Source organism: Camelina sativa, chromosome 19, assembly GCF_030686135.1.
Source record: "Camelina sativa cultivar CO46 ecotype springtype chromosome 19, ASM3068613v1".
In the NCBI taxonomy this organism is placed as follows: Eukaryota; Viridiplantae; Streptophyta; class Magnoliopsida; order Brassicales; family Brassicaceae; genus Camelina; species Camelina sativa.
The window spans coordinates 2,034,291-2,059,823 of NC_141898.1; the positions used below are offsets into that span (position 1 = coordinate 2,034,291).

The window sequence follows — 25,533 nt, forward strand, 5'->3', positions numbered from 1 at the left end:
CGAATGGCTTAAAAAATTTCTTCTTTATTCTATTAATTGGAGAACCCGATTCTTTAGGACTTTTGTCGTCTCTTTTGAGTTTCTTTTACTTGAGTGGCAAGTATAGATTTCTGATTTTTCTTTATCACAAGATATTTTTGTTGATAGAAAGGACTTTTTAGAATAAATAAGGGAAAACAACTAAATAATTTATGAAGATGAGTCTTCATGTTGGCATGTATGAAAGAGGTTCCAAAATAACCGTTGAAACTTTTTAACCCAAAACAAAAAGTCCTTTCCGTGACATCCAATGAAGTGAAAACGACAATAGAGAAGTTTGAGCATAGTTTTAAAACAATAAATCACCAATAAAAATAGCTGTCCCAAATGTTATCCAAACATAGCTCCTCGTTAAAAAGTGGTAATGATTTAACAAAATTAGGCAAAGACTTCCATTTCACAAAATTGTGGAAACTATGCAAAACAAGCCATGAACAAAACTATGCAAAACAAACTGAAAAGAACGATGCTAACACTTACAACTCACAAATACATGCACTTCAAATACAATTGTGTTAGGGACGGATGATGTTTCATAATTCATAGAAATAAACACCAAACTAATGTTTCTATAATTCGAAACCAAACAAAAGAGAGAAAAATTTGCAAATGAAGTAGTATATAACTATATATAGTGTGAAAAGAAAGAAAAATTAATATCCACTGATTGGAGGAACTTTCCTCTGTGCCACGTGGAAATCAAAGACTGACACAACTACTGACGTCATCACTTATACACATCTCTTCTTCTGTGAATCTTCAAAAACTCCCTTTTACGCTATAATTAAACTCCCTTTTCTTCTTCTCCAAGAGCCAACAAAAACACACAAACGGCAAAAAGAAAAAAAAAAAAAAAAAACATGAGAAGCTCCGATCACATGGCTTTCTCCGGCGTTATGCCGATTGTATTCTTGTTTTTATTATCATCGGCGGATCTAGCGGCGAGTCAGGCACAGCCCGGTCCAGCAAACCAACCTTACAACTACGGCAGGCTAAGTCCAGCCATGGCTGTGATCGTTGTGATCCTTATCGCCGCTCTCTTCTTCATGGGGTTCTTCTCCATCTACTTCCGCCACTGCTCCGGGGTACCAGACGCCGGCGTTTCTCCAGCTGGCGGAGTTCGATCCAGAGGAACCGTCAACGCGGCAGCGCGTGGTCTCGACGCTTCGGTCGTCGAGACTTTCCCCACGTTCTTGTACTCGGACGTGAAGACGCAGAAGCTAGGTAAAGGTGAGTTGGAGTGCGCGATTTGTCTGAACGAGTTCGAAGACGACGAAACGCTGCGTTTGCTTCCCAAGTGTGATCACGTGTTTCACCCTCACTGCATCGACGCTTGGCTCGAGGCTCATGTGACTTGTCCTGTTTGTAGAGCGAATCTTGCTGAACAGGTTGCTGATGAAGGTGGATCGGTTGAACCGGGAGGAACTGAACCGGATCTTGAGTTGCAGCAAGTGGCCGCGAATCCTGAACCGGTGGTTATTACTGCTCCGGTACCGGAACAATTAGTGACGAGTGAAATCGATTCGAGGAGATTACCTGGCGTACCGGTGGATCTCAAACGGGTTAAATTCTCGAGATCGCATACAACGGGGCATTCGGTCGTTCCACCGGGAGAATGTACCGAGCGGTTTACTCTCCGGTTACCGGAAGATGTTAGGAAGAGGATAATGAATGATTGGAAATTGAACCGGTCGAATAGTCTTGTGAATCTTCCTAGGGGAGGGAGTTCGAGGAGAGGTAAAACGATTGATCGGACAAGGGCTCGGTCTGACCGGTGGCTGTTCCGTAAAACGCCGTCGTTTCTATGGAGGAATCGTGATGATGGTTCAATTAGGCTAGGTAGTACCGGTAGCGTTCGAGCCAATGCTGTACCGAACCCAACCGGTGGTGATTCGGTACGTGGAGGAGACCGGTGGGCTTTTCTAAGAAATCCGTCGTTTCTGTGGAGGAACTCTTCGGTACATGTGCAAAGAGGAGGAGTCAATAAAGACGGCGAAGGACCTTCGGTTAAATCGGCTGGTCCAAGTGGCTCAGCTAGCGGTTCGGTGAGATTACCGGTTTAGTTGAATTTGCTTTTCTTTTTTTTTTCTCTCATTTTTTGTTCATGTTTGGGATTGTTGATAAACACGAAATACATTTTCCTTAATTTTTTTCAAAAAATTATTGGATTGTTAAAAGTTTTTCTGTAACGTACATATAAAGCCAGATACGATAATGCGATTTACTTTTAAAAATTAATGTATTAAAAAAAGGCATAAACAAATATAAACGGACAGTGATGAGGTGCGGTGGTGTGCAAGTGGGTAACTCGGGCTTTTCAATATAAAAAAGGGTCGTACGTATTCCTCGACAAAGAATATTATTAGCTTATCTATCCCCTGATTTAAAAAAATATTATGCTAATAGAATATAGTTTTGTTTTCCTCGCTTCGAATAGAATATAGCTATCTCTCAGTTTCTTATCAAGTACAGAAGTGCACAGACGACAAATCAGTTCATCATGTGTTTGGTTCTTTTTAACCAGAGTTTACTTCATAGTTTATATCACACAAGATTACATGTCGTTTTGATTATAAAACACTCACTACGCTTTACAGAAAGAGATCCATATTTGTGGAACGTTTTGAGAAAAAAAAAAATTTAGTCCTTTCTAGAAGAAATAATACACTATTATAGATAATTTCATGCAAAATTTGGTTATATATGAAAAATTATTGACCGCCAACTATGTTTCCAGTCAGGTCACGGATCTCATCGGGTTTGAATAATCCATTAGTCAATTTCCATCCAGAAGGATTTAATTAATACTACTATAGTTAATCTATAGTACTGTGTTTCACATGTGAAATCAATGCGAAACAGGTCCATCATATTTGGCTCCATTAACCTCATTTAATTTTTTAAAAAATACACCTTATAATGAATTAATGAACATGTACAACTACCAAATTACTGGGCTTTGGGCTTGTAAAGTTTAGGCCCAATGAAGCCTTCGTGCTTCAAGTGGGAGAGAAGGAAGTTCAGAACGAGAAAACGGAGTCCGGGGAAAGAAGAGAGCTTTTGGGAAATTCGATCACTCAATGGCGAACGAAGACGACGACGACGGTGAGAAATCCAGAAGCGTTCATCAACAGATTGCTAATAAACCCAAAACCCAGATCTTAATTGGTGTGCCATCGTACCAGGAAGTCTTGGAAAGCTCGCAGACGAAGTCCACGCCTCCTTCTTTTTTCAAACCTTCCCAGAGTTTCTCTCAAGCATTCGCTTTCGTCAAATCGTCCGACGTTTACTCTCCTCCTCCTCCGCCTTCCTCATCCGCCGCCTCTTCTTCACATCCGCCGGGCGCTTCTCAGGTGCCCAGTTCAAGGTGTTTTATATATTTATATATGTGTGTGTGAATTGCTTTGGAATTAGATATATCTGTTGATTTCGAGGCTTTCCAAATTTAAGATTAGTTTGATCAACTTCTCTGGAGTTTGAGATTGAAAAGTCGAAACCTTTACTGTTTATAAACCTTTTTGTGGCTCATTGTGATGATATGATAGCATTGTTTCTTGCAATACTGAAAACTTCCATGTGTTGCTTTTGTTTGTAGCCAAACGTTTCAAAGTGATGGAGCCTCATCTTCTTCTACTAGTGGCTCTGTACCATCAAACACAACTCAAACTCGTAACGCAATTCTCGTCAGTAATAGACAGGTGAGGAGAGAGTTAAAACCTCCAATGATTTTCAGTTTTCCATCTTCTCCTATTGGAATTTATCTGAGTTGTACTTCTTTTGCAGAAAGGGAACCCGCTTCTTAAACATATCAGGAATGTCAAATGGGTTTTCTCAGATATCATTCCGGACTACGTGCTTGGTCAAAGCTCTTGCGCTTTGTATTTAAGGTGAAAACTCTGCAACTTTCATTTTGTATCAATGTCTATGATTCACAAATTTTTATCATATTCTAAAGTCACACACACTCACACTAGAAATATCTGAATCCACTGCAGCTTGCGGTACCATCTGCTACATCCAGATTATCTCTATTTCCGCATTAGGGAACTACAGAAGAATTTCAAGCTCCGTGTTGTTCTTTGCCATGTCGACGTGGTAAGTCTGATGTTTTGATGCTAAATCTGAAGTGAAATTGCATCTGATGTTTTCATTAATGTCTTATGAATCACTTATGCACAGGAAGATACGGTGAAACCATTGCTTGAAGTCACAAAAACCGCTCTACTTCATGATTGCACTTTATTGTGCGCCTGGAGGTGTCTATCTATATATCTATCAATCAAGTTATTTTGCAGCTAATGTGAAAACACATTTTAATCACTCTGCTTCTCGTGAAATCTCTTGCAGCATGACAGAATGTGCACGTTATTTGGAAACGATAAAAGTCTATGAAAACAAACCCGCAGATCTCATTCAAGGCCAAATGGATACAGATTATCTTTCACGGGTATGGACACTCTTTAGGCTGCTCTATTGATTTATTTGTCATCTTTGTAACTTTTCATGGAGTATATTTGTTGTTTGCAGCTAAACCATTCTCTTACAAGCATCCGACATGTGAACAAGAGCGATGTAGTTACACTTGGTTCTACATTTGGGGTTGAGCTAAAACAAACTTTTTTTTCCCGGATATAGTGAATTCTGTGATTTTAATGATTCAGACTAATATTAGAAACCTTAAAAATATGTTTTGTGCAGTCTCTTACTCATATAATGGATGCATCAATGGAAGATTTAGCTCGTTGTCCTGGGATTGGCGAACGTAAGGTACATTTTCCTTTCTATTATCCGAAAATCCAAAATAATCTTGTAATAAGAGGTCTGAAGGCACTGTAAAACCTCAGGTGAAGCGGTTGTATGATACATTCCATGAGCCTTTCAAGCGTGCAACTCCAAGCTACCCGACTGTTATTGAACCAACAATCCCGGAAGCTCCACTTCAGAAAGATGTGAACTCAGAGGAACCTGTTGAAGAAGACGAAGATTTTGTGGAAGACTCGAGAAAACGCAAGAAGAAAGAGCCCGAGAAAACTGTGAAGACCGCGCTGTCAGCTGTTTTTGCTCGATACTCGGATAGACTCAGCAAGAAGATGGATAAACAGAAGGAGAAAGATACAGGAATAGAGTCAGATGATTAACACAATTTAGTTCCTTGGGTAAGGCCATTGTGACCATATTTCTTAAAATTGTAACATAAGTTTAAAGTTTAGCTTTGATGGGTCTAATTTGTGTGATATCTGTCATAAAATTTGCTGATTATTGAAGCCTCTGTGTATTCAATATCAGACTATTGTTACTAATTTGTTAGTTTTTTTCTTGGTTTGGGCCATGTTCAATACTTTTTATGAACAAATGTAGGGTTTCTATGCTACATATGCGAGAATCAAAAAGAAGACGCGCTATATTTTGTTAGTTTGGTTTCAGTTTAGGATTCAATTTTACTAATTAGGTTTGATGATTAATATATTAGTTTGTGAACAAGAATTAGGTATGATGATTAATATATTAGTCTGTGAACAGGAATTAGGTTTATCTAGTTTGGTCTGCTTTGTATAGAGTGCGTGTTAAATGCAATTCGGCCGTTTAGCAGCTTTTTGCAATTAGATTAATTTTTAAAGATTTGTGGGTTCGTTGACATGTTTCAAACGCGTTTGTCAATGTGTCTTGTCCAACATCGACACAAACACTTGAACTTTGTGCACCACTCTTTGCATTATTATCAACAAATATAAGTACTTTATTTTTTCTTTTTCTATACATTGAAAAGAAAAAGCTTTCGGTGTAAATGGTTTTAAATTGCAATCGACAAAAAAAAGTAAGTAAAGTTGCAAAAGACTGGTAAAAGAAAAGTGCAGAGAATATTTCAAGTGTAAGTAAGTGAATCAATCGGTGGATGACTGATGAGAGACATGATGGGTAAACAAGTAAAATCAACATAAAGTAAAAGGTTAATTCTTTCGTACATATGTTCTGATCAGCCAAAAAGATTGCCGGTCCATTCTGTTTAAATCTTTCAATTGGTGTCCTATATAAGAGGAGTTTACTTACAAGTGGAAAGAAATAAAGTTAGAGCAATTATTTCCTTTGCTATTATATATGATTATGAGATTATCTACATTACTCTTTTGTAACACAACAACTCTTAATGTGTATGTAAATGTATGTATCTGAGTTTAATGAGAGTAAATAAAGTTACTGAGGATGTTGGACCATGAGGGGGACAAAAGTGAAAGTCTATGATGGGAGGAAAAGAGAGAGATCAACTAATAATAACATTACGAAGAAAAAAAAAGAAAAAAACAGGAAACTCTGCTACCTATATGAACACACAGTAGTATATACATGAATGTAAACAATGTATGTGCAGTTTTCGGAATCTGACTTCCCTCTTTTTCGGACGAAAGCAGATGTTTCATTCTGCTTCATGTCTTATTAGCCAAACCCAATAAAGTAAGTATTTTCTTGCCTGCGTTACTTCCCCTTCTCTTTTTCTTTTCTTGATCCTTGGGATTTGCTCTCTTTTACACCCTTTTTCGGTTTTTGCCCCAATATTCTTCTTTTCTTACTGTTTTTACCCTCTAAAACCCTTCGACCCCCTATAGATTCTATAACCCGTAGACCAAAACGACGGTAGGGTACACGAAAACAAATTCGCAGTTTGGTTAAAGCTTGATGAAACACGAGACTTTGATTCCTGTGTAATACACAGTTTGTTTCAGAACGCCCATAGCTTTTGAGAACAATTAAATTGAGTCGATATAACTATTTTACATCATGTAACAAAAAAACAAAAATAAAAACGTTTTCCATCATCACCTAACTTTCATGCTCGCTGTTACTCGTTAGTCGTCGTTACCAACCAATTTTATGGTTTTAACTTTTTTAGGTTGGAATAGTACTATATAGAAATACAATAATTGCAAGATATTTTAATTATTCTCCGCTTATATAGTTTTGTATGAAACATCCCAATAGTGGGTAAGTTAATGTGAATTTTGTCAGATTATGAAGTCTGTTTTCTGGTTAGGAGAGATCATCTCTCATTGTGATAGGAGGAAGTAGTTGTTGATCGATGCTTTGGCCGTGGGCTATATTGGTACAACTCATTCGCAGAAACTTCAGAAGATGTTCGATTTGTTTGTTTAGATATAGTGTTTGTCTTCGTTATTATTGGTATTTTGCCTCTATTCTTAGTTGTTGGGTTCGGTCTATTTCCTTTTTGGCCTTCAAATTCTCTATTTAGTAGTTTAAGTTGTTTCCGATGATTTATCCATTGTTCGTCGGCTTTAGACTCCTTCTTTTGGGCTTTAGATTCCGGGGATATCTTTGTTTTCCGCCGACTTAAGATTTATTTCACGATGTATCCTTTAAGTTTAATAAATAACATGAGATGACAAAAAAAAAAAAAGATAAAAAACCAAAACGAAAAATAAAATAAAACAACAAAGAACCACTAAAATCACCATCTTATCATCAACAAGAATGAGTCATTTGGAAAAGAGATATTTTTAGTGATTTGTCACTTATGTGGTATGTAAGGGTAGGTGTCCTTGCAAGTGAGGGTATATATGTCTATTACACACATATGTACACTCATATAGATTCAAAAGTTGATGCATTTGTACCTAATTCCAAACAATACAAAGCTCTCTTTAATAATTATATATATAGAGACATTGATAGATACCATGTACATGTTATATTTATTATGTACTCAAAAGTTTGTGACCCAATTTTGGATATGCAGTCCAAAGCTTCCAGCTGTGGACATCCTTACAATGTTACCATCTTCTCTTATTGAGTCTCCCTCTCACTTTCTTTTCTTTTTACCATGGTTTTTAATCATTTATTTTCCTGTTGACAGATTCTTTCAGTTGTTTATGACTTCATCCTACGAGGTGTGAGCATGACTTTAAGCAACAATAGTTTTTGCAAACCACTCACGGATTAAACACCATGTTGAAGCCCAAAGCGCACATGATGCAACACGTACGAATCGAGTTTCTTTGCAATAGAAATCGTCTATATATGAACACATTGACTTTAGATGAATCTATGCCATGTCAATTACCATTTTATCTTGTTAATTTAACCATATTATTTTTCCATAAGTTATATTTGTAATCCAGAGTTATATTTGTAAAAATAATGCAATAATAAATAGATAGACATCAAAACCTAGTGAAATTCATCCAATTTTATGTATGTGTTAGAAACGTGTGGAGTTACAACACCTTCGATATTAAGCCCCATGATATGATATGAATCATAAAGCTTTGTTTAACTTTTTGTGTTTTCACATTTTTGATGATTTATTAGAAATTTTCAGATTTTGACAAAAATAAATATCTTTTTTTTTTTGTTAAAGAAAAATAAATAAATATCTTTAGTCTATATCAATACAAATGATCAGTAATTTATATATGGTGTCGATCTCTATATCTGTTGGGGAGTGATCTTTTTTCTAAGTCAATTCATCTATCTGTTGTCCCAGTAATAAGATATTGTGACCAATGTATATCTTCTATGGTAAAGAAAAATCTATAAAAACGTGATACGAAAATGTTCAAATATATACATGTGTTTCATGTCTGCAATTCGTTAGCTTCATTGCGAAATAAACTTATAGTTCTGAGGGATATATATTTCAAAAATGAAGTCAAAGGTGTTTGACAAGTTTGCTTTTTGTAATTGGATATGAGATTTAGACTACTAACAAACTTCGTCTGTATTCCATCCCACACGTATCTTCCCATTCGTCATTTGACCTTCCTAACACGTGAAACATTAAGCTCTCTTGTGTTTGTTCTTTTTGTTGGTCGGTCGTATACAAATCCCTATTTTCATGAGAATATATATATAGTCATATATTATGTCTATTACCTATATATTTATTCTGTTTAGAAATACTATGCATTTGGCTAGGGTCGGTTAATATAATTACTCCAATTAAACTAAATGTTATAAAATATTTGACAAAACAAACAGGAAATAAACTCGTTATGAAATATTAGCTAGGTCTCAGTTGCAGCTCTATGATGTGTCTGCATTTTGTAGGGTTTTAACTATAGTTTTTAGGTTTGTTTTGAGTCTTTTCCTAGATCCAAGTGTGCTTTTAGAGTCTTTTAGTCTCTTGTGAGTCTTTACAAATCCTAGGTGACTTTGGAAGGAATCTGAGCGTTTTGGGAATGGAAACATACATCTGGAGCCAATTGGTTGAAGACTGATCGAGCTAGAAGGCAGATGGAATGAAAGCAGAAAAAAAACGTTCCGGATCGACTGATCCTCGCGAGATCGACCAATCCCGCCCCCGATGCAATCTTTCCCTTTTCGTTTTAAACCGACTTTTTAGGGATTTATTTTATTATTTAAGCACGGGGCTCGACCCTTAAAAAACAACTTTTACTCTACGTCGTTTTTGGAGCACTTGTAAGCCTGGGAGAAGATCTTTTATCCTTTCTAACCCTTTGGAGAAGAATTCTGAACCCTTTTTACTTCTTTGGCAATTCAAACATGTTTTTTTCATATTTGATTTGTGATTGTCTCTGTTCGATGTCTGAGTAGTCTTACTGTTGGGTTTCGGGTTTCAAAGGGGGTTTTATGATTCACTGATTTAGGTTGTTAGATTTTGGATTGATCTATTGAGTTCTTCATCTATTGTTGTGCTTATTTCTTAAACTAGATTAGCTACCTAGTTTATGATCTCAGGTTAAATTCATCTATGCATCAAAAGTGTTGTTGAATTACTTAAAAGAACATAGGTGAGCAAGGTGATCCTTAGCCAACGACAGTTGAAGTTGGGGCACCTTGTGAACATAATCGGACTAAAACCTAATGCTTGCTAGGATTGTTTAGATTCAAACGACGGTTTAGGGTTCATTCAATTCCTTGCATTGATAATTAACACTGCGACAATAGGTTAGTTTTATAATTGAGATTCGAGTTCAAGAACGGTTCCTAAAGCTTTCCCAACCCATCACCCACTTTCGTGATCATAATCCTTGATTGATTCCTTCAGCCTAATACTTTCTCTTAAATTTACAAACTCTAATTATTTTCTGTTTTGTTCGGTTACTTGCAATATAAACTCTCTCTTTGCTTTAGCTATACTTGGTTTATATAATTAATTTTATAGTGTATTGTTTGGTCTCTAAGGATTCGACCATGAAATGCTACAACGACACCACTAGAACGTGGTTGAGTGTGCTTTGAATTATTGATTTAACTCTAGATGTAGAACGTGGTTGGTAAAAATGTAGAACGACAGAATTAAACTAAATGCTACGTTAAGTCAACACATTTTTAAAAGTTAAACTAGCTATGAATATGTAAAACCGTTGAAATCACATATTATTATCGTTTACATAATTGTATATATACTTAATAAAGATATTAATATTATAATATTTTACTAGGATTGCTAATAAAAACCTGCAGTTGATATGGAAGCATGGTTCGTACAAGAGGAGATAAAAGCTGATGACAAGAATCAAATTGCTGGCAAGACAATCAAATTGCTGCCAAATATACATGTGAATCTTTGCAGTAATATCTCTTCTTTTTTAAGTTTTTATCTTAATTTTTAAATGAGAAAAGGGTAGATATTTCTATGATAATTTAAAAACAATTTTTTAAAAATGTCATTTAATTGTGATACATGTTATTCAATTTGTTTATGCGTGTAGAATTCTTAATAATTTCGTGAAATGTTCAGATAAATATTTATTTATAATTGAACTATATAAATGAATTTGTTTTATGGCTTTTGTCACATAGTATAAATATTTTCAAAATGTTAGTATCCGGTAGGTTTTTTGTTTTTGTTATCGTCTATGATGAGTTCAAAGTTTGAACTTCAAACTTTAATTTTTAATATCGTGTAGCCGTTACTTACGCTAAACGGTGCGTTTGAGTTATCTTTAGTACCTTTACTTTTTACTGTTCAGTATATATGATCGTCCAACTCTATATGTATTAACAAATAAACTGAGATTTGAGCCATAACATACGGGCTGACATTTAAACTACAAATCTCACTTTGATGAACTTATTAGAAGCTAAACCTGGCTTCTTCTTTCTTTTTTTGACGAGGCTAAACCTGGCTTTGAATAGAGTAAGATGAGGAGGATTTAGCATAGGTCCATGGCGTCTAAAAAAGCAAAGACAGAGTTCATAAAACAACAGTTTGATTTGGATACTCATTGGCATGTTGGTTCAAAAATACCCCACATCTTATAATGAGTCCAAAATTTTTATCAATTTTATTGATTAGTCAAAGGTGTATAATAGTGGTGTACTAAAAGCAAGTAAAAATGATCATTTTATGATAAAGTTTTTGTGGGAAAAAAAATAAAGGAAAAGTAAAACCTTCTTTAAAATAATAATAAGAAAAAACTGTAGAAATAGTTTAGAGCTATAAACAGAGTTTTACCACGGTTTTGCTTAACGAATTCTAACGCTCTTTTATAACAGCAGTGAATTTAGAGAATAAGAAATGAATAATTGAAGAAGATAACCAAATTGATAGGTGACAAAAGAAATTAAACTGACAGCAATGTTTGGTCACGAGTTTGGGTTTCTTTCTCGATACAAGACGAAAAACAACAACAGAGAAAGGTGATAATTTTGTCTAGAGGAAAAAAAAAAGGGGGTCTGAAATTTAAATACCTCTCCGAATATGATTGCTCAAAAACCCTTTAAACAATTCCATATTTTTCTTACATATATATATATATATATATAACTCTGTTTTTTTGTGTGGTCAAAACATATATATATATATAATATATTAAAACTGTCGTGTGTTAATTTGACTTCTAAGGTTACAGCATGGACCGACCTGCTATGCCTATCTACTATGTACACGGTTCGCTTGCGATGACATCCGAATCTATATAAGCTTTTATGTATAATCAAGTATGTGACTACACACCTAAACGTTAGTTATGTTTTAAATATGAATAGTATTCTTTACTTGCATCGGTTTTGCTATTTTTGCAGAATATTCCCCTTTTGAAATTATCGTACCAGTTACCAACAGCGTCATGAACCTACACGTGTATTTTTATCTACGCTTACTCGCCTAGTGTTGGGATTACTTTAATTTTATCAACTTCAACTCAGTCAAAGTTCTACGAAAATATTAAAGCTGCACGATGGGAATTAAAAAAATAACAAGCGCAATACTATATGGTTTTAGTTTCAACATTGTATGAAGAAAAATATCGCATACTATATCATCTCCGTGAAGTGGTGCACATGTGTCACATGCATTAGCAATTAAGTCGATTTTTTTATATTAAACAATTAAAATTATTTCAACTATACAATTAAAATCAAGTAGTTCATTTAATTATTATATATTTTCGGAACTAACTGGTGGTTGAAAGCTGGCCCAATAGAACTCTATCCACAGCAAAGAGTGGAAGCAACCTACCCTGTCTTATGACCCATTTTAAACCCCATCGACATTATTGTCACATTTTATTTATTAATATATATATATATATATATACATATTTTCCTTACTATTATATGATTTAAGTTGTCAAATTTAGTTTTTGGTTTAAGTTTTAGTGTTCTCAGTTTATGAGAGATATAAACGAAAAAAACTCAATTTTGGTATTATATGTTCGAGTTCTCGAATTCCATTCGAAACACGTTGATGGTTGTTATTGTTGAGTCTTCGAATCGGGTTGTCAAAAGATTTGGTTTGATACTACTAGTAAATTTTAATCGAATTATATCAATTTTAAACCAGGTGAGCTAACCACATTATGTTGACAATCTAACAGTTGATGAGAAGAAAGAAACATTTGACTATGTGGTATGTGTGAATGTGTAAGTAAGATCTAGATCGCATAATTTAGCATTATAGGAGTCTTTGATTAATGTTTTAATTCAACACTACTCGCACAGTTTACGACTTTGCGTAAGCGATGTTGTTAAACAAGTCCGTTTTGGTGACAAAGACGCTTTGTTGCTTGCCATTGGATCCTAAACCCCTCTCGTCAACGATCATTTAAATCATTGATTAACACATCATAATTACGATCCTGAAATTTTCATGTATTCTGTATCATACATCAATTATTGAAGAGTTGATCTAAGTTGTTTGCAAGGAAATGATATATGCTAATGACCATTACTTAATTAGAGATAAATTCAAGGTCTAAATATTGTTTACGCTAATTTAAAAAATATCTGGATTAAATTACTTAACACGTCTGTCTATTAATGTATGGATATTATTAACATTTTGAGAAAGAAAAAAAAACAGAGCAGAAAAATAGTAATTGACAAAATGCGAATAGCAAAAATTGATAGTCGATTTATTATAACAGTAGATAGATAATAAAACCAACTACATGATAACAACATGACAAACATAATTTTTATTTTTATTTTTATGTTTGTTAAAGAACAAACATAAATTATTGGAGCATGTATACATTAAATAAAGGTGATATTTACATCTAAACCACACATTAGATGATACGAAATTACGAATAAACAGACAATATAATTAGGGAAAAAACCAAAAACAAAAATACAGCTACGAATTGTAATTAAGGAACCTTAAAAAAAGTATTCGAATGGGGTGTTGGTGTTAATAATCAAAACGTATTGTGGAAGATGAATATACAGACAGCTAAGTACAAATGACGAAGGTGAGGCTGTACTGTACTCTTCAGTTCTGCCTCAAAGTGAAAGAAGCTGCCTTTAAGCTTCTTCTTTCCCTCAACTCTGTAAACCAAAGAAAGATATAATAAACAAAACAAAAGGTACAAAAAATTTTAAAAATTGAATTAGTAGTATTAATATAATAAAAAGTGTCAATTTAAAAAAGATATTTTGCAAAATCAAAGTTGGAAGATTTTCTTGCTACCTGTGCCACCGCCTTCTCTCTCTCTCTCTCTCTCTCTCTTAGGTTTTACAGAGACATAGAAATAAGAAACCCTGAAACAGAGATAAAACAAAACACAAGTTCTGAGTGTGTTTTTTCAGCTTCTCTCTCTTCTCTCTCTCAACCGCCTTGCCTTCATTACACAAAACACCTCCCTCTCTCTCTCTCTCTCTCTCTCTTATAATCTCTCTCACCATTTCTCCTCTTCTCTTCAGAAACTCAAAAAGAAGAACAAAAGAGTTTTGAGTTTGAAACTCTTTTTCTCTCTCTCTCTCTCTGTCTCTAAAAACAGAGTTTTCTCTGTGTAAAAAACACTCAAATCTAAGAAGAAGTTATGAATAAACAAGATGTTATGAAACTTCAGGTATACGTCATCTCCTTCTCTTCTTCCTGTCTCTCTCTTTCTTCAAGCTTCTCTGTGTGTGTGTGTATTTGTATTACTATAGAGCTAATTGTTTGCTCGGATTTGGTTCTTGCAGACTTGTGTTCTGAAAGTGAACGTACACTGTGAAGGATGTAAGCATAAAGTGAAGAAACAGTTGCAGAAAATTGAAGGTCTCTTCTTCCTCTATATTGTCATTTCAAAATGTTAATTTTGGTGAAGTTCATAATTTATGAAGTGGGTTCTCCTCAGAATCCATGGATCTATAAATATTTAGTGGTTTTTATTTAATTATCGTCTCAGATATATATGAAAGCTCTGAAATTTGTGAACTGTGTTGTCGGTAGGTTTTATATCCTGTTTTGTGATACTTTCATCTCTCACATCAAAGAGGTTTACTGCTTGTTTTCCAAAACAATAGAGTTCAAAGTTTTGAGATTTGCCATCTCTCTGTGTCCTCTTTTTATGTCAATTTCCCTAAACTACTGCCAAGAATTTTTTGAATTTTGTTTGGAATAATCTGACATAAGAAGTTCCTAATTTTAGCTATAGAGTCCAAAGTTTTGAAATTTTCCAAATGAGCTTCCCATTCCTACAAATTCATTCAAATTGTGTTTACAGCTCTCTCTCTGACATGGGTTTGCTATCTTGTTATGGTTTTCCTTGATTTCAGGCGTCTACTCTGTAAAAGCAGATGTAGAGCAGGGAAGAGTGACTGTCACAGGGAACGTTGACCCAGCTCTTCTGGTAAAGAAGCTCAGCAAGTCAGGCAAACATGCCGAGATCTTAGGCGGTGGTGGAGGCGGGGGCGGGGGCGGAGGAGGAAAAGGGTTTCCTAATATGAATGGGCAATTTGCAAATCTCAACATGAATGGGAACAGTAAGCCTAAAGGTGGAAAAGAGAGTAACCAAGTCAAGGGTAAAGCTGGTGGCGGTGGCGGAGGAGGAGGTCAGATTCATGGACATGGCCAACCAATGCAATTGACTCCTCAACAGATTCAACAAATGATGATGATGAAAGCTGCTGCTGCTGCTCATGGCGGTGGTAATGGTGGTGGTCAGATGAAGATGCCGCCGCCTATGGCAGCTAAGGATCAGAAGAAGTCAGTTAAGTTTGCGGAAGAAGATGATGATGAGTTTAGTGAGGATGACTATGATGATGAGGATTTCAGTGAAGATGATTATGATGATGATGAGTTCGATGATGATGAAGATGACCATGACGAGATGGGTCATGGTCATGGAGGAGGCGGAGGAGGTAATCACATGCCTCCTAACAAGATGATGATGCCAAACAAGATGCCTCAGATGAATGGTCATCATGGCGGTGGTGGTGGTGGACCGAAGGGGCCTAATGAGATAATGATGATGATGAATGGGTTCAAAGGCGGAGGAGGGTTTGAGATTCCGGTGCAAATGATGGGAATGAGTGAGGGTAAAAATGGAAAAGATAGTAAAAGGGGAGGTAAAGGCGGAGGAGGAGAGAAGGGTAAGAAAGAAGGGAAAGAGAATAAAGGAAATGGGGGCAAAACCGGAAAAACAGATGCCAAAAGTGGTGGTGGTGGCCTTCTAGGGTTTTTCAAAAAGGGTAAAAGCAGTAAAGGAGATGAGAAGAAGGGAGCAGGGAAGAAAGATGGGGGTGGGGGTAACAAGGTCAAATCATCTGGAGCAGGAGGAGTTCAACATTATGATAAAGGGCCTAAAAAAGGAGGCGGCGGGTCCAAAGGAGGTGGCCATGGGGGCCATGATATTGATGAGCTTATGAAACACAGCAAAGGAGGAGGAGGTGGTGGAGGTAACAAGGGCAATCATAACCACGGTGCCAAAGGGATTGGTGGCCCAATGGGACAAGTTGGTCCGATGGGTCCAGGTGGTCCGATGGGTATGATGGGTCCTGGCGGTCCTATGGGTATGATGGGTCCAAGTGGTCCGATGGGACCACCAATGGGACAAGGCGGAGCTTACCCGGCGGTTCAAGGCTTACCGATGAGCGGAGGCGGAGGATATTATCAGCAACCACCTCAAGCAAATCATCAAATGAACCAGCAACAGTATATGCAAATGATGATGAACCAACAACAACAACAACAGCAGCAGCAGCAAGCGGCAGCTCATGGAGGCTATGGAGGTGGTCACGGTGGTGACATGTACCACCCAATGATGTATGCTCGGCCTTACCCTGCAGTGAACTATGCTCACCCGCCTCCAATGCCGCCTCCTCACTCGGATTCTTATACTCATATGTTCAGCGATGAGAATCCTGGTGGTTGTAGTGTTATGTGATCTATGTAATGTTAAATTAGAATATGGACATGAATGTTTGTCTTCTTAGTCTTATGTTTTACTAGTTTTTTTGGTTGTCCTTATCTTTTTTCTTTTTCTTTTGAGGATTGGAAACAAAATGTGCTTTAATTTTGTTAGTGGGAAATGATGTTTATAATATCTCGATTTCGGCAAAAGAATGGTTATTGTAGGCTTGGTTATTGGATACATACAAAGTAAGATTTGGTGTTTATATCTTCGTCTTCTTTTTCTGTGTGTGAAAAGGATTTAGCAGCCGTCTCTATAGTTAGGTATATAGCATTATCATTCATGATATAATAAATCTGTATAGTGTGCCACTACTGTTGATCATAGACCATATTAAATTTGACCCATAAAAGTGCCCGCACTGAGACTTATGTGTGTAGATTGTGATGTTTAGCAAAAAAAAATTATCCACAAAAGTGTTGATAAGATCTTTGAGAATTAGCCATTGCACACTAGTACTACCAAGTAAATTTTCAAAAGGTCAAATTAGTGTATGAATGAATCGAGAAATAATCACTCCCAATGATTTCACTAGAAAACGTTGTGTCCTTTTCAAAACTTGAATTCATATTTTGGCCACATACAATGCAGACAATAAGGTTGTGTTTCTGACTTTTATCACTGCTTTGCTGATGGGATTTTTAGAGGAACAATTAATAATATTTTGGTACTCTTATTCTATTGGGCCTGAAAGAGTAGCATGCCTAGTACTAAACTAATTCCGGTTTAATCAGTCAACCATATCGATATTTTTGATACTCTTGCAGAAAATTCCTTTCGCTTTAAGTTTTGTCAAATTTTGTGACCAACACAAAATGTATCGGAAATTGAATATTTTGCCGATTTTCTGAAACGATTTATAATTAAACCGGGTATAGAAACCGGTTTACATGGCATCCCATCGGGGGTCATACGTGTCTTGACCAATCACATTACAGAAACGATCACTAAAGCGAGAAGTTAAAAACGCTCGTCTTCGTCTTCCTACGCGCACAGAGACAAATTTTGTAACGGAGACGGGATCGAGAGATAAGAGATCCCGGTGAAAAAAATCTCATAAGGATATTGATTAATCGTAGTAGGGGAAAGGAGCTTAAAGATGCATACTTTTGGATACAGAGCTAATGCTCTGCTCACGTTCGCAATCACGGCGCTGGCCTTCATCTGCGCAATCGCGTCTTTCTCTGACAAATTCAGTAACCAAAACCCCTCTGCTGAGATCCAGGTATTGCGAAAATGTTTTGCGTTTGCTTTACATGTATTCCATAGCTGCTTCCTATGCCGCGGATCTGCGTATGATTATTTTGGGTTTTGGTGAACATTGTGATTGATCTGTCTTTAAGTTGTTTACATGGGATTTGGAATCAAGGGAAAGCGTGTGTTTATTTTAATTTGTGTGTGTTTTGGTTGTGTTGTTGTTTTGCAGATACTTAATATCAATCGGTTTAAGAAGCAATCTCATGGAAACGATGAGGTTTGGGTTCGACCTTGACCTAAGGTTTTTGATTTCTTATATATATATATATATGTTCATGAATGCTAAAGGTGCTTGCTTTATTCCCAAGTTTAGTAATTTATCTCAAAGCTTTCGAATTAATTTACCTTAAGACTCTTCTCAGATTGTTGATTTGTGGCTAGTGAATACCCTTAAATTTACACATACATCTGTAGCTTCCTCTTCTTTACCTAAGTTTTTCGATTTCCCTCTATCGATTACTCCAATTGCTGACCATTTCTTACATTGTCATGCAGGTCAGCTTGACACTGGACATATCAGCAGACTTGCAGTCATTATTTACTTGGAATACCAAACAGGTTCAACATCTGAAAACCACTTAACAGTCCTTGTCCTTTTGCTATTTTACCTGAATCCATTGCAAATTGGGCTGCTCCTGCTGGATGATCTTTTATTAAACCGAACATGTTTGCAGGTTTTTGTTTTCGTAGCAGCAGAGTATGAAACCCCGAAGAATTCCCTGAATCAGGTATTACGGCTCAAATGCAAAAAGCCTTCTTCTGAGGGATTGATTGACTTAAAGATTGTTGTACCTCTTTCAGTGAATCACTAATGGATATTCACATTGGTTTGCAGGTTTCTCTATGGGATGCCATAATCCCTGCCAAGGAAGATGCCAAATTCCGAATTCAAGTCTCAAACAAGTACCGTTTCATCGATCAGGTACACTTAACTAAACAAGCCCCACAAGTATTCTGCGTTTTTACACTTCTTTAGATACGGAAACTGATCATCGTTTGGGATCTTTCAGGGACAGAATCTTCGTGGAAAAGAATTCAACTTGACACTACACTGGCATGTGATGCCCAAAACCGGCAAGATGTTTGCTGACAAAATAGTCATGCCTGGTTACAGTTTACCAGATGCATACAGATGATGAAGATTGAATGAATACATCAAACATCGCCCAAGACTTTTTGAATTTCAGTTTTTCTGAAAAGTTTCAGACTTTTCTTATTTGGATGAAAAACTAATTTAAAAGTACTAATGGTCTTAGCAGTAAACACAGATATTCTTTCAAGTGATCTCAAGTAGTTTTCATTTATCATTAAAACAAAATTTAGTATGAAGGCAAGCAGAATTTATAACATTGCTTCAACAGAACTATGACCTAACAGTTTAGCTATCCTTTTGCTTTTCATGGATTCTCTAACTAGCCTAACATCAGTCCATCGGCCAGCTTTGGCATAAATATTAGACAGAAGAACATAGATTCCGCTACCAAGTTCTTCTGATTCAGCAACCATGGATTTTATCCGATCTGCGAGATCTATATTTTCATGTATCTCACAACCATTTAACAATGCACCCCATATATTAGCATTGGGTTGTATCGGCATAGTCTTTACCAATCTCTCTGCTTCTTCAAAACAACCAGCACGGCTCAAGATATCAACCATACATCCATAGTGTTCAGCAGTTGGTTCTATGCCGTAAAGATCTCTCATTTCCGCAAAGTATCTTCGTCCTTCTTCGACCAGACCTATGTGGCTGCAAGCATATAGAACCCCAATATATGTGATTCCATCAGGTGTTGCATTACTTTCATCTTGCATACGCTGGAACATACCCAATGCTTCATTCCCGTGCCCATTACTGGCTAACCCGATGATCAATATGGTCCAAGCTATTGTATCTTTCTTCTCCAAATCTTCAAACGCTTTCTTTGCGCTCTCAGCATCCCCTGTTTTAGCATACATATTCACAACTGCACAAACAATTGCAGCATCCTTCATAAAGCCAGTTTTCAATACATAGGCATGAATCGGTTGTCCCAACTGTGAACACCCTTGAATCATGGAAGCTCTGATAATACTCAAAAACGTTACTTTATCTGGAGAGAAACCTGCAGAACGCATATCCAATAACATATGCATCGCCTCCTCTGCATCACCGTTCTGACTATACCCTGTGATAATGGAGTTCCAAGAAACTAAGTTTCTCTCAGGCATTCCATCGAACAGATACCTTGCGGTTCTCAGATCCCCACATTTTGCATACATATCAATGAGACTTGTAGCCAATATCACATTAAAATCAACTTTTGACTGACAATATGGATCAAAGCCTAATTCTTTAAGCAACCCATGAAACCATTTCCCAGCCGCAACGTCTTTGCATCTGCCACAAGCAACCAAAAGATCCACCATTATTGTCTCATTTGGCTTCACACCAATACTCTGCATCTCCCAAAACGCTTGAATCGCGTCGCTAAACCTATCATTATTCACAAACCCAGAAATCAAACTACCCCAAGCAACAACGTTCAACTTTGGGATATCCTCAAAAACCCTCAAACCACAATTCACTTCTCCACAACACATATACATATGAAGCAAACAAGTAGAAACATACATATTCACTTCAAACCCAGTTTTCACAACAAACCCATGAACAAAACTCCCAAATTGAACATCCCTTAACCCAGAACAAGCCTTAAGCACATACGGGAAAGTGAAATAATCCGGAGAATAACCTTTTCGAAGCATATCTTCGTAAAAGATCAATGCTTTATCTTGGTTTGGACTGTTTGAGTAGCCTCTGATCATCGAGTTCCATATATACACGCTTGGAAAATCGATACTTTCGAAAACTGATCTCGCGTAGCTGAGATTCATAGTCTCGGGAGAAGTAGTGCAGAAGTCTATGAGTCGGCTTAGAGGAATGACGTTTCTGATAACTGAGGATTTGATCATTAAACCATGGAGTTGATTCAGTTCAAACATGGATCTGCAATTCTCCAATTGGGAGAGAATTGGTTTGTAGTGCTTCTTCATATTTCAAACTCACCAAAGTTCTCACACCTTTCAATAGAATCGGGTTTTTGTTATTTTTAAATACTTTTGGGTTCAATTTGAATGTTGAAAGAATTTTAGGTTTAATTTTGCAATATTTTGCGAAAGAAGGTACATATATAATGGGACTTTAGTTACACGACGTCGTAATATTGAATAAGCGGAAACTGGAGAGATCCGAGTTGCTATGTCGGCGAAGGCGACCGCCGGCGGGAGTGGTTCCATCGACGACGGATCCGATAGTGATCCATGTCCTATCTGCCTTGGACCAATGCGCGAAGACTCCTACCTCGATACCTGTTTCCGTACGTTTCTTCTCTCTTTCAATTTTTCTCTGTTAAAACTTGTGATTAGATGCTGCGCCAAAGTTATAGATGATTCATCTAGAGTTTAAAGTTTTGAGATTAGTGTGAATTCAAAGATTCAATCTTTACTTTATTTTTGAACCCCTCACTTTTGTCTGTGACCAAGTTAAACAGATTTGATTAGTTAATTTTCCAAAAAGGATTGAATTGAGTAGCTCTTGTGTGTCTATGTATCTTAGAAAGGCCATAGTAGGTTTATGGTTTAGGTAATGACTGATACATTCGTAAAATTTGAACTTTAACTGATTAGAACATATATATATATATTTTGTTTTGCTTTTCTGTTGTGTTGCAGACAAGTTTTGTTTCATTTGCATCAAACAGTGGATCAAAGTTGTTTCCAGCAAGGCCTCTAAGCAATTATCCTCAGTGAAATGTCCTCTCTGTAAGGTTTGCTTCTTAGAAACGCTATTTTCTGCTCACAACAACACCTTCAGGAAGTTGTTAACAGAAATGACTATAATAACACTATGCAGAGAGATAATTCCTCGATCATCCACAACTACGATGGGTGTTCTTTTGAGCGGCATTATATCAACCGGAATATTTCAGATGGGTATGTTAGCAGTTTGGTTTTCTATTATAGTTGGGATAGATTTTGTTTAGAGAGAGTATCTAACTCTGATTTCATCTTTGATTTGCAGATTTGTATTGACAAAAGAACAGAGATACAGGTTGAGATGTTACTACACCGAATCAGGTTTTTTCCCTTCTCTGCTTGTGCATATTCTCCTGTTGTGTCGTTCCGTCTTATGATGGAACTTATGAATAGAAAACCTTTCATCCATGTTATATTACCGAGATATTAAAGATGCTTGATACAAGAGTTGGGAATCTGTTACTTAATTTAGTTTGTCAGTAGAATCAAATATGTGTCTATCAATCAAGAATGAGATTTTTATGAAATCTCTAACCTCGGTCTGTCTTAACCAGGTTTCGTGGCTGATGTATTTGATGTTGCACTGTTTTGGAAGCTGCAAAAGTTTCTTTATCCAAACCGGTGGCTTGAAGCCTGGTTGAGGAGAGAGCTCCAAGCCCTAATGCAGGTTTGAATCTATGCCCCTTTCTTGTATATTTCTGCCTTTGTGCTGTTATGTTCTTGTTGAGTTGTTGGCAAAGATGATTTGTTCTTGCTTTTAACCCGGTTTTGTCCCTTGTCTATAGGATGAAGATGTTGATATCGTTCTGCACCATTTGGTCGGTGTGATGGAGTCCTTCTGCAAAAGGTAAAAGCTCTTAAGGAAAAACGTTAAAACTTTAAAAGCTCATGGATAGATCTTTAATTGGCTAGAGTTTAACTGATCAAAGTAGAAGTTTGATGGTCTGCGGACAGCGTTTTATACGTGTTTAAGTTGCTTATGAAAGCGGTAACTTAGTCTGTATCTCTGGGTGGCATGAATGAGCATGACTGACTTTCTCTCATTTTAGATTCGAACAGAGACGCAAACAAGAAGCAAGAAGCGTGGAGACAACAAACCAAGAACAATTCAAAGCAGTCGTCTCAGAAGCAGCACGTCCATTTGTAATGGCGAGAACAGACCGGTTTGTGGATGAGCTAGAACTCTTCCTAGCAGCGGGACTGAACTTGGAGGCTTATGATGCAATCTATAAGAAGCAGTTAGGCTGGAACAATCGAAGAGAGATTGGTGTGGCTAGTGAAGAAAGAGAAGAAGTAGAAGAACATAACGTAAGAACACGAGTGACACCTTACTTGTTTATCTCTGAAGAAGACTCAGACTAAGACAACCCATACACTTCTGTACAAAACTTGTGTCCAGTCGTTATAGAAGCTCATAACTTCTTGTTAATGGTATACCACTTTTGATTTGTTTTTACTTTGTTTTATTCATTTCTCTGTTTTTTACTTTGCATTATTTATCAAACACACAAAGCAACATTCACCTTATTACATCACACAACTGTAATATACTGGATCTCTTAGCTCAAGTGTTCACGATAAGACCACCTGCACCAAAAATACGTGTGCGTTACAATATACCACAACAGAGATCAATATGTTAAAACCATGAAACAGAGGACTGTGATGGACTTAGGAATACCCAATCCGGTCTAACCGATCAAAAACCATAGGAAAAACTAACTCAGTTTCATTTCTTCATAAAGAACCGCACCAAAACCGGATTAGAATCTAATCTTCCTTAAATCCTTCAATCAGAAATCAGAACCAAAACTGAAATCAACCACCTCAAATTAGAACTTACCGTTTGGATGGAGGACCTGGCCAGTATAGTAAGAAGAGCAATGGTTACAAGCCAAGAAGACGTAGGAAGGAGCCACTTCCACAGGCTGAGCCGCTCTTTTCATTGGTGTCTCTGATCCAAACTGCTTGATCGCTTCGTCAGAGAAGGATGCGGTTATCAGTGGAGTCCAGACCGGACCAGGAGCTACTCCGTTCACACGAATACCTTTTGGTGCAAGCTGAAGAGCTAAGCCACGTGTGAAGGAAACAATGGCTCCTTTAGTAGATGTGTACTCTAGTAAGCTTGAGTTTCCTCCGTATGCAACAACCGACGTCGTATTGATGATACTGCTCCCTTCCTTCATGTGCTTCAGCGCGTACCTATGATTGATTACCACCATTACGGTACATAATAATAAGATTTGAACTCTTAACAAATCAATTAGCCGGTACCTAATAACCAAACCAGATTGAGTAATGAGTACTCACTTGACCAAGAAAAACTGTGAGAAGATGTTGGTACGAAACACTCTCTCAAGCCTGGCCTCATCGATATCTTCAATCGAAACCTCATGCTGCTCAGCTGCACAATTCACAAGCACGTCGATGCGTCCAAAGGCGTTCACAACTTCCTCAACGACCCTCTTGCAATTCTCCTCAAACCCTAAATCAGTAGCGATCATGATGATCGGCTCGCTAGCTTCCCTCGTCTTAACCTCGTGAAGCAAACGCAGCGTTTCGTCTGCGTCTTTGTCTTCTCGACCTTTCACGTACGTGAAAGCCACGCTCGCTCCTTCAAGCGCATAACAGTGACACACTGCTTTACCTATCCCCGAGTCTCCTCCGGTCACGAGTGCTACTTTTCCCTGCGGATGGTTTCAAAGATACCTTGTAATACACGTAGGTATGAATAAAACGCCCATTTTGCATTGAAATGTTATTTTTTTCCTATCGTCGCCTCAATTATGTCAAAATATGCATGTCGTACGATTTTTAGATGGATATAATTTAATTTATAAAAGTGATCCAAAACGGGAAAACGAAAAAACTACATGAAGTTTGTTGGAAGGTTTGTAGTTAGAGCTAGAGAACTCGGGAGGTGGGTCCATGACATGTTGTATCCCTGGTTGTGTCTCTTGCTTCTGCGGCGGAAACCCACTCGCCATTTTTCACAACTCAAAATTTTCCGATAAGTTTTTTCCGAGAAAATTACCCTATATATATGTATGAAAATTATGAATGATCAAGAGAAACAAATAAGCTAAGGAAGGCGTCTAAACCGAGAGCTTCTTTGAATGATGTACCACGTTGCATCTCAATTTCGATGACGTGGACACTTTGCAACGGCGCAGCTAAGAAGGAGTCCACGTGGTTAAAATCAGCTTATTTGGGATAAACATTAGTCCCACTGAGTAATTGAGATATATACAAAAACTTGCATGCTTCATGCATGGTCTACATACATGAGACAAATTCCTTATAGCTATCTTTGTTTGAGGTATGCAAATTTGGTCTTAAGGGGCTATAATTTTGAATGAAATTAGTTATCCTTTATAGGAATTTACATTGTCCCATGAAAATATCTAACTAGACTGGTCTAATCTATAGTTCTATACTAATCTAATACTAACTAAAAGAATAATATATAAGCTAAAGGGATAATATGGAAGTTGAAAAACCATAGGAAACTTGGATTACAACAATTCACAATACATCATATGATTAATGATTTAGGGTTTTCCTTTTTGTGTGGTACAACTTGTAATACTATAATACTGTAATAACGATTTTTAAAAATAATTTCCGCGATCGCAGAACGATCTGAACCAATTACATATAACACATATAAATTGGCTAATAACTAACACCTCTTGCGAATCTATAGAATAGAGCGGGATGCTTAACCAGATTTATTTTCAACATGTTGAATTTTATAGCTTAAATTAATTTAACAAAGTTACAAAAACTTAAGTTGGTTTGCAAAAAAGAACCTCCAAAATCAGTTTACATAATAAAAGGT

The 25,533-nt window shown here is 36.8% G+C and overlaps 7 protein-coding genes and 2 long non-coding RNA genes across 11 annotated transcripts; 6 read left to right on the top strand and 3 right to left on the bottom strand.

Moving 5' to 3' along the window:
* Nucleotides 1–493: 493 nt before the first annotated feature.
* LOC104764170 (E3 ubiquitin-protein ligase ATL6) lies at nucleotides 494–2,273 on the top strand. The gene has a single exon (XM_010487649.3). It carries the CDS (start codon nucleotides 900–902, stop codon nucleotides 2,100–2,102), a length of 1,203 nt encoding a protein of 400 aa, XP_010485951.1. The 5' UTR covers nucleotides 494–899; the 3' UTR covers nucleotides 2,103–2,273.
* Nucleotides 2,274–2,999: 726 nt separating this feature from the next.
* Nucleotides 3,000–5,451, top strand: LOC104764171 (DNA excision repair protein ERCC-1). Of its 3 annotated transcripts, XM_087503060.1 has the most exons (10): nucleotides 3,060–3,211; nucleotides 3,242–3,406; nucleotides 3,635–3,737; nucleotides 3,823–3,926; nucleotides 4,035–4,134; nucleotides 4,219–4,295; nucleotides 4,387–4,486; nucleotides 4,567–4,638; nucleotides 4,738–4,806; nucleotides 4,884–5,451. In XM_087503060.1, the coding sequence occupies exons 1-10, from the start codon at nucleotides 3,120–3,122 to the stop codon at nucleotides 5,175–5,177; spliced, it is 1,176 nt and encodes a 391-aa protein (XP_087359186.1). In that variant the 5' UTR covers nucleotides 3,060–3,119; the 3' UTR covers nucleotides 5,178–5,451. The 3 variants fall into 3 exon arrangements, with proteins under 3 accessions (XP_010485952.1, XP_019096242.1, XP_087359186.1); XM_010487650.3 differs by having other exon boundaries at nucleotides 3,000–3,406; XM_019240697.2 differs by having other exon boundaries at nucleotides 3,000–3,406; nucleotides 4,738–4,801.
* Nucleotides 5,452–7,662: 2,211 nt separating this feature from the next.
* Nucleotides 7,663–8,216, top strand: LOC104764172 (uncharacterized). The gene is made up of 2 exons (XR_763732.3): nucleotides 7,663–7,819; nucleotides 7,904–8,216. It is a non-coding gene; the product is annotated as an uncharacterized LOC104764172 (long non-coding RNA).
* Nucleotides 8,217–13,413: 5,197 nt separating this feature from the next.
* Nucleotides 13,414–14,087, bottom strand: LOC147920057 (uncharacterized). The gene is made up of 2 exons (XR_015591598.1): nucleotides 13,928–14,087; nucleotides 13,414–13,785 (listed from the first exon to the last, which is right to left on the bottom strand). It is a non-coding gene; the product is annotated as an uncharacterized LOC147920057 (long non-coding RNA).
* Nucleotides 13,783–16,786, top strand: LOC104764173 (heavy metal-associated isoprenylated plant protein 34). Its single transcript, XM_010487651.3, has 3 exons — nucleotides 13,783–14,309; nucleotides 14,425–14,500; nucleotides 15,001–16,786. The coding sequence occupies exons 1-3, from the start codon at nucleotides 14,280–14,282 to the stop codon at nucleotides 16,608–16,610; spliced, it is 1,716 nt and encodes a 571-aa protein (XP_010485953.1). The 5' UTR covers nucleotides 13,783–14,279; the 3' UTR covers nucleotides 16,611–16,786.
* Nucleotides 16,787–17,320: 534 nt separating this feature from the next.
* Nucleotides 17,321–19,212, top strand: LOC104764174 (signal peptidase complex subunit 3A). The gene is made up of 6 exons (XM_010487652.3): nucleotides 17,321–17,862; nucleotides 18,064–18,111; nucleotides 18,390–18,452; nucleotides 18,569–18,622; nucleotides 18,730–18,816; nucleotides 18,905–19,212. The coding sequence occupies exons 1-6, from the start codon at nucleotides 17,737–17,739 to the stop codon at nucleotides 19,028–19,030; spliced, it is 504 nt and encodes a 167-aa protein (XP_010485954.1). The 5' UTR covers nucleotides 17,321–17,736; the 3' UTR covers nucleotides 19,031–19,212.
* On the bottom strand, nucleotides 19,166–21,068 carry LOC104764175 (putative pentatricopeptide repeat-containing protein At3g05240). Its single transcript, XM_010487653.3, has one exon. It carries the CDS (start codon nucleotides 20,928–20,930, stop codon nucleotides 19,236–19,238), a length of 1,695 nt encoding a protein of 564 aa, XP_010485955.1. The 5' UTR covers nucleotides 20,931–21,068; the 3' UTR covers nucleotides 19,166–19,235.
* Nucleotides 21,069–21,073: 5 nt separating this feature from the next.
* Nucleotides 21,074–23,219, top strand: LOC104764177 (uncharacterized). Its single transcript, XM_010487655.3, has 7 exons — nucleotides 21,074–21,253; nucleotides 21,609–21,703; nucleotides 21,790–21,869; nucleotides 21,958–22,013; nucleotides 22,247–22,359; nucleotides 22,478–22,539; nucleotides 22,742–23,219. The coding sequence occupies exons 1-7, from the start codon at nucleotides 21,136–21,138 to the stop codon at nucleotides 23,052–23,054; spliced, it is 837 nt and encodes a 278-aa protein (XP_010485957.1). The 5' UTR covers nucleotides 21,074–21,135; the 3' UTR covers nucleotides 23,055–23,219.
* LOC104764176 (glucose and ribitol dehydrogenase homolog 2-like) lies at nucleotides 23,139–24,780 on the bottom strand. The gene is made up of 4 exons (XM_010487654.3): nucleotides 24,566–24,780; nucleotides 24,003–24,379; nucleotides 23,536–23,894; nucleotides 23,139–23,279 (listed from the first exon to the last, which is right to left on the bottom strand). Exons 1-4 carry the CDS (start codon nucleotides 24,677–24,679, stop codon nucleotides 23,257–23,259), a joined length of 873 nt encoding a protein of 290 aa, XP_010485956.1. The 5' UTR covers nucleotides 24,680–24,780; the 3' UTR covers nucleotides 23,139–23,256.
* Between the last annotated feature and the right edge of the window lie 753 nt (nucleotides 24,781–25,533).